This window comes from Salvia splendens, chromosome 11 (genome assembly GCF_004379255.2).
Source record: "Salvia splendens isolate huo1 chromosome 11, SspV2, whole genome shotgun sequence".
Classification (NCBI taxonomy): Eukaryota; Viridiplantae; Streptophyta; class Magnoliopsida; order Lamiales; family Lamiaceae; genus Salvia; species Salvia splendens.
In genome coordinates this window covers 24,854,017-24,862,285 of record NC_056042.1, presented here as the reverse complement: position 1 = coordinate 24,862,285, position 8,269 = coordinate 24,854,017, and the positions used below count along the sequence as shown (strand labels likewise).

The 8,269-nt window shown below is 36.7% G+C and overlaps 1 protein-coding gene across 1 annotated transcript; it reads left to right on the top strand.

Moving 5' to 3' along the window:
• Positions 1-4,927: 4,927 nt before the first annotated feature.
• On the top strand, positions 4,928-7,044 carry LOC121754951. Its single transcript, XM_042150235.1, has 3 exons — positions 4,928-5,260; positions 5,664-5,795; positions 5,865-7,044. Exons 1-3 carry the CDS (start codon positions 5,208-5,210, stop codon positions 5,980-5,982), a joined length of 303 nt encoding a protein of 100 aa, XP_042006169.1. The 5' UTR covers positions 4,928-5,207; the 3' UTR covers positions 5,983-7,044.
• The last annotated feature ends 1,225 nt before the right edge of the window (positions 7,045-8,269 follow it).

Below are 8,269 nucleotides of genomic sequence, written 5' to 3'. Positions count from 1 at the left end.
CATTATACAGTTAATAACATCCATTACTCATGACAATTTGATGAATTATTCGTATCGTTTTATAATTTGTTATTAATGCGTACGTACTATACCCTAGCCCCTAAGCTTATTAAACCCTTAGGGGAAACAAGAAACGTGTGTCAAACATCATAACACAGCACATCTTGTTCGTATGCATTGCAGTTCACAAATTGTGCATTATATAGTCAATTATATGCATTACTCGTTACCATGTGAAGATTACATACGTGTCTACGTACTATACCCTAGCCCCTAAGCTTATTAAACCCTTAGGGGAAACAAGAAACGTGTGTCAAACATCGTAACACAACACATCTTGTTCGTATGCATTGCAGTTCACATATTGTGCATTATATAGTCAATTATATGCATTACTCGTGACCATGTGGTGCATTATTCGCAGATACCAAAATGTGGCAGTTACTTTTCCGTCAAATGTCAATAATAACCCTGTAATGCATACAACCACCTTCTATAATGCAACACGGAACCAGTTTTATAGAATCAATCTGATCCATTGATGCCATAGATCTAACGCGTAATATTAAGAAGGAAAAAGGATCTAAGATGTGAAAAGGAGAATAACGCTCCCCTATAGATATATATATATATATATATATATATATATATATATATATATATATATATATATAATTTCGTATGATTTGTGGACTACTACTTTATACCGTTAATCTCTACGTAAAATACATCCATATATAGCGATATCAGTCAGAAAATGTACTGCTTGTTTATTTGTAAAATCAAGCATGACTGCATGAGATGAATTCTAAAAAGAATTTAACGTTAAAAATCGTCCGCAGACATATAGTCTTGTTTGTTAATTGCGGGACGAAGGACAATCGTACACTCCCTCCGTCCATGAAAAATAGATCACATTTGCCATTTTAGTTATCCACGAAAAATAGAACATATTTAAAAAATGAAAATTTTCAACAATTTCTCTCTTACTTTTTCCCTTCTCTTTTACTAATAATATGGACTCACATTCCACTAACATTATTTCTCTACTTTTTTCCCCTTCTCTCTTACATATGGACCCCACATTCCATTAACACTAGTCTCTCTTACTCTTTTCTCTTCTCTGTTACTTTATCAATTCCACATTAAAACTCGTGTTATTCACAATGTATCCTATTTTTCATGAACGGAGGGAGTATAAGAGATAGTACTTGTAGTATTTGATTATTACAATACGTACGAACAATGATTGCACATTAATTCTTGCTGATATATACATAAAGCAAAAGGCTAGCTGTATTGGATTACTACTGGAAAATTGTAAACAGACATAAGATTACCATAGTTTTTCTATATTAATGAAAAAATGCAATCATATCGACCAAAAGCTACACAGGTCTATTAAAAAATAACTAAGTATTTGTTTAAATTTTATAAATAGCATGTTTAGGAATTACAATGATCATTTTTAGCATGTACGGATTTTTAGAGGGAGATTTTTGGGACTGTCACATTTTAAAATAAATCATGTTGCTTTAAGAAAAAATTTAATGGACTATATTGATAATGAATTCATGACATTAGACCTTATCATACACACACACGTGTAAACTATACCACACCGAGAAAAAATTCAGCGGTCCGGGCATACCACGTGGCAATATGACATGGTATGTCCCACTAATAATACTTTGACAAGTGGATCATACAAGTCTAAACTAAATATTTTCATTTTTTCTAATGATGGACATTATTGTAAAATTGGGAAACAATCCAAAAATTAAGATTAGCTTTAATATAATGAATGCATATATATTTGACCAAATTCTTCCACTATGAACTACAAATTATTTCGTCCTTTTATATTTTAAATTTTCAGAATAATTTAAATATATAAAATCTATGTAATAATTATCTTATTATATTTTGATTCTAGAGTTTTTTATAGTATGGTAATGATAATTTAATATAATCAAATCAATTTTTATGTAATTTTCTTATATTTAGCCACTTATATATTTATATAATTATTCATATAGTCATTAACAATGGTAAAATAAGTATAAGAATGAAACTATATAATCAGTCATAATTTCATGACGTTTAATGTAATGCTAACAAATTTTGTTTTTGATTTAAGGTTATGATTTTTTGCAATTTAATAGTATAATTATTCATTTATATTTTTTTTGCATACATATAAAATAATAAATAAGTAAATAACAAATTTAAGTTATCATTACATTAACTGCGTGAAAAAATACACAAATAAAAATATAACTATAAATTATATTATAAATAAAATTCAGTGGCATTACATTAACTATGCAAAATTAGGAATGATGATATAGTTTCATTCTTAAATTATTTAACTATTGCACATATATGAAAAATTATATTCAGTAAGTGACCTTAATTAAATCCTCGTTTGTATTCTTATTGATAACTAATTTGGTGACAAAAGATGTAAGTATGTTATACATGTATTCATTCATTATATTAAATATAGGTATTTCTAAATTTTTGGATTGTTTCCAAATTTTACAATAATGTCCATTATTAGAAAAAGAATGAAAATATTTAGTTTAGACTTCTATAAATCCATTTGTCAAAGTATTATTAGTGGGACATACCATGTCATATTGCCACGTAGTATATCCGGACCGTTGAATTTTTTCTCATACCACATGACATCAGACATTATCATACACACGTGTAAACCATGCCACAACCATCCTAGAGTAATAAATATTTCAATGAAAATATCATCTATATTTGAATGAAAATAATAATGTAGGGAACATATTTTTTTTCATTTCTAAGAGCATCTCCAATGGTGGCGTCGGCACCGGCACGCTGATTTTTCGAGGACGCCGGTGCTGACGCCGAACCATTGCAGCCGGCGTCGGTGAAATCGGCGTGCCCACGCCGATTCTCACGTCGATCCTCACGACGCCATTGTAGGCCCCGGATCGGCGTCAGATTTTTTATTTTTATATTTTTTTAAAATTTTTCGAAACACTATATATACGCGCTTTGGACATCATTTTCATTCCCACCACTTGTTTTAACGAGTACTCTCTCTATCTTAATTAATTTCTGTACAAGATCAACAACGAGAAATGAGTAATGCCGGTGGTAGTGGTGGTGGCCGTGGTGGGGATGCTGATGAGTATGAGTGTATGATGAACGAAGAGCTAGATACCTATACGAGCCGTGAGGTTGATCGATGGCTGCAGAGTTATATGCAGCCGGCGGTACCTCGCCCACGACCAGTTGTCCACCGTCGAGAAGTGGTTGATAGTGATCATGTAGCTGCACATCAACGCCTGTTCACAGATTACTTCGCAGAGGAGCCGCGTTTTAACGCCAACCATTTCAGGCGTCGTTTTAGGATGAGGTAGGACTTGTTTATGCGTATTGTTAACGCTTTGAAGCATCGATATCTGTATTTCCGCTTCAGGCACGATGCGGCTGGCAGACCCGACCACACCCCTATTCAAAAGTGCACTGCGGCAATCAGGCAGTTGGCCTACGGGACTTCGGCAGACATGTGGGACGAATATCTCCACATCGGTTAGACGACTGCCATTGAATGTATGAAGTATTTCTGTCAGGGCGTGATTGAAGTATTCGGTGATCAGTATCTCCGAAAGCCTACCCCCGAAGATTGCCGGGATCTGCTGCGGATGCACGGGGATCAGCATGGGTTCCCGAGAATGTTAGGCAGCATAGATTGTATGCATTGGGAGTGGAAGAACTGTCCCGCTGCCTGGAAGGGGTTCTACACGACCGGCTACAAGAGAAAGAATCCCACGATGATCCTCGAGGCCATAGCTGATTACCGGCAGTGGATTTGGCATGCATATTTTGGGATAACCGATTCGAATAACGACCTAAGCGTCCTCAACTCGTCACCCCTTTTCAACGAGCAGTGCCAGGGCGTCGGTCCGGCCATCAGTTTTGTCACCAACGGCAACCAGCATGATATGGGCTACTACTTGGCGGATGGGATATACCCTAGGTGGGCCGTCTTTGTGAAGACGATCCGGTGCGCATCAGATGCGAAGAAGGCCTACTTTGCGACGCGGCAGGAGTCGGCGCGAAAGGACGTGGAGCGCGCATTTGGTGTGCTTCAGGCTCGATGGGCTGCAGTTAAGGGACCAACGCGTTTGTGGAATGTCGACTGCATTGCTGATATAATGTACGCCTGTAATATCATGCACAACATGATTGTCGAAGATGAATGTGTACAACTGACTAATTTGGCCACCGACGATAATGAAGCAGGTCCAAGCCACGGCGTCGCCGCCGCCAACGTACGAGGTGGGGTACCTCACGATGAAGAAGCCCTCCTCCAAGCACATGCCGACATGCGTCAAACGGATGCTCATATTCGACTCCAAAAGGATTTAATTGAAGAGTTGTGGGCGCGGAGGATTGCAAGGTGTTAGTTTTTATTTAAAATTATGTAATTTTTTTATTGTACTTTTTAAAAATTAATGTACTTTTTTTAAATTATTGTACTTTTTAAAATTTTAATAGTATTATTCACTTTTCCTGTATTTGTCTCGTAAATTAAATTCCGTATGTTGCTACGATTGTAAATTAAATTATATAATTGTTATTAGTGATGTGGATAGGTTATGGGAGAGCTATTGCATGTCCAGTTGCTTGTCAAGTTGCATGTCTAGATGATGTGGCAGGAGGATTTTAGTGCTGATGATGTGGCAGTAGCAAGGCTATGGGAGGACTATTGCATGTCCAGAACCACTAGAGATGGTCTAAGATCACAGTTTTTTATAAACCAAGTCACTCAAATTGTTAGGTAACTATACATAGACAATATTTGCGGTCACTATATTTCAAAAGAGTGACATTTTGACCAAATTTTCTTCTATTGCATATTTAAGCCGAAAGCCTTGAATCCATTTTGCCGCCATCTCTGCAAAACCCTCTTCTTATTAGAACATGGCAGCAAACGACGCCGTTCTCCTCCGCTCGTTGGAGCTCTGCCTCCTCTGCTGCTCCATACCATCCGATACGGTCGCACCGCGGCCTTCCAACCCCAATTCTCAAACCAATTTCATCACCTCCACTCTCTCCTAAACGACCCTGTCTATCTAATAGAATCTGGCGACTATCTTAAAGCCATCGCCTCCTCCTCCGCTTTTCAAGCCCTATTTTCCTATAAAGCATTGCTTGTGATGGCGATCGCGGTTGCTTCTTTGCTTCTCTTCAATCAGTCTAACTTTACTGGGTCAGTCACTTGTGATTTCTCGCTCAGATGCAGCTTTGTGGTCTTAATTCTGATATTTAGATGTTTCAATCTTCAATTTTGTGATATGCCTGCTTGTAGTTGTAGAGAAGATTGAAACTTTTGAAGCTAAAAGTAGTAAATATTGTAAAACTTGCAAGAGAATAATCATACTATTGACTATTTGATATTGTTAATTTCTACTGAACTATGTTTTTGAATCTCTTATTTGTTAAGTTCTTGATAGTAAAGGGTGATTAAAAGTGTAAAACGCCAATAAAAACCATATACAAATGTATGTTTGCTATTTATTTGTTATCTAAAACCGGAATAAAATTAAATTTCGATCCATATAAGTTTTGAGACTAGAGCGAGTTTCATTTTTTTTCCTGCAATCTTGTAACAGGCCATCAGTGAACATTCCTTTGATGCCGCTTGCAGAATTGTTGATCCTTGAGCATAATGGGAAACATGGGCACAAAAGGAACTCGTGTCTGTTGGTGGTTGTGACCTTTGTGCAAAATTCTCTAACTTGCAGGTATATGTAGCCTTTATTCTTCCAATTGTTTCTCTTTGAATTAAATAATGACTCTGGCTTGTCGGAAAGAATTATGCTTGAGATTAAAGGACGCGCAGTGATTAGCCAGTCAGAGTCTTATGTGCCAAATAGTGATAGCAGTCATACTGACCCTGTCAGTGGTATGCCAATGGGACAAATGGTTTGAAAATTGACTCTACCAGAAGTCGGGAAGCCACCTGATTGAATTGATTGGGAAAATCTTCAGACAGATTGTTCAAGGTGGCACAAGCTGAAAGGAGATCTAGCAATGTGCTCCGAGACTCTACTTAAGCAAGTTAGATCATACCAAGGATCTGATTTGTGGAAAGACAAGGATAGGTTTGTGAAATTTGCAAATGCTTCCTTGGACCTGTGCAAGGTGTATCAGGAACTTGCTTTTAGAGAAATGTTTGCTGCCGATATGCATTTGAAGAGTACAATAAAACAAGCTATAGATCTTTCTAACACTAGAGAATATAGAGATCTTGTAGCTTGCCTTGAAGACGTACAAGGGGCACTGAAAGCTACATTATTGCCTGGTGCACGAAGCTTCTGCTCAGCCTTTCCTGTATCTCTATGATATACGCACTCATGTGTGAGTGGAGGGGTAAGATGGTGTGAGAAAGTCCATATAATTTACAGTTCTGTCAAGACTGAAATGGGTTCTCATTGGCTCAAGCTTGGACTCAACCAGGTACGCTTAGAACTTGCGCTTAAACAGAGTGCTTTTGTTTTATGTATGCATTAGCTTGTGCTTCAGTAGAGTCTTACATGGAATGCAGTCTAGATTAACAAAACATAATTTGCAAGACTTAATGAGGTTCTTCGAAAGGAATGAGATTGTAGAATGATCACTTGTAGATTCATAATTTAGACATAGTTTTGGCATCTGATAAATATCTTATGATTTTGATGTCTTCCTCATCAAAACTCAGTTAGTGCAGTCTTATAAATGCTGTCAGAGCCCCCGGCAAAAGACTTCCTTTCGGAAGCTGCTTCAGAGACCTGTGACTGAGCCTGTGTGAGCAGATGGTTCCCTCCAAATATAAAACCATATATATATATGTAAGAAAAGTTGGAGGCAGAAGAAAAATATCCCAAATGCTCCCCTTATTGTTGAAGATCAGAGTTTGACCATAAATGTGAAATACTATAATAGATACCAGATTCTTTGTGCTATGGATTTACTTCAAATCATTTTCTGCGAATCGACACCAACACCTTTGGACAAAGGAATCTGTCCCTGCGCATTTTATCTTGTGTTAGACAGACTTTTTAAGTGAAATATTTTAGATTTGATCGTGATCAACCCAATTATAAATCTACATATATATATATATATATATATATTGATGGATCAAAAATATTACTAGTAAGTAGTAAAAGTTATATAGGATGCATCCAAGCTTGATGAGTTAGTTCTCAATTGGAGTTGATGGGCATATAGTGTGACAATTTTAATTATCTTCTCAATTTAGTTTCACACTGACAATTGGAGTTCATACAGAGTATAAATGATAGTAAAATGCTACTGAATTGATAAAAGAAGTTTCGGTTATATGAATAGATTTGAGAAAATGAATGTGCATCTGAATTGTAACTTCCAAAAAATCTAGATGACGAATGCTAATGTATTTCGATGCCTAAGATGAATTTTCAAATGCCATGTGCCCAGAACAAAACATAAGTAAAAACAAATACTAGTACTTGTTACATGATGATATAATTAAAATGAAGTAATAGTATATTTTTACAGAGATGCAGAAACGGTGACAACCATTTATTAAGGGGTTTTTTCTTCTTTTGTTCTAGACTAGAGATATAATTATGTGTTTGTACTAGACTTTTTTTTTTGTTCCGATTTTAGGAGAGACACATGACCCTCATGCGTCTCCTTTTAATGAAACGCGTGTCCCTCATGCGTCTTTATGGGGGACGCATGAGGGACATGCGTCTCTATTTTTTTTCAATTTTTTTTAACGACGCATGAAGGTCATGCGTCTTAGGGAGAGACGCATCTCCCTCATGCGTCTTTTATTTTTTTTAATTCCACGGATGACGCATTAGTGTCATGCGTCTTAGGGAGAGACGCATGAGGCTCATGCGTCTCTAATTCGAATTAAATCAGACGACGGAGAGGCAGTAGCCTCATTCAAACACGACATAAAGAGTCTATGGCTAATTTGGAGATTTTTCCTTGGCAAATCCGGCGAATCCGACGATTTCCCCTTGTGTTCCGGTAAGTTTCGTTCAATCCTTCAACATTCCTTCCTTATTTGTTGTTAATTTGCATAGTTTGTTTAGATTTCCCCTAATTTTTGTAAATTAGGGTTTATAACAAATTGCTCAATTTTGGCCGATTTTTTGTTGTGTAGTTATTTTTTTTTTTTTTAATTTTAAAGGAGGATCGACGATGGTTCCCCATCTACCCTCCGATGTGACTCGGACCCCCG

Bases quoted from the DNA above. Each gene is read 5' to 3' on its own strand.
- LOC121754951 (XM_042150235.1), top strand. From the start codon at position 5,208: ATGGCGATCGCGGTTGCTTCTTTGCTTCTCTTCAATCAGTCTAACTTT. The intron at 5,261-5,663 runs GTCAGTCACTTG...ATCTTGTAACAG, and splicing joins AATCAGTCTAACTTTACTGG to GCCATCAGTGAACATTCCTT. The intron at 5,796-5,864 runs GTATATGTAGCC...CTTGTCGGAAAG, and splicing joins CAAAATTCTCTAACTTGCAG to AATTATGCTTGAGATTAAAG.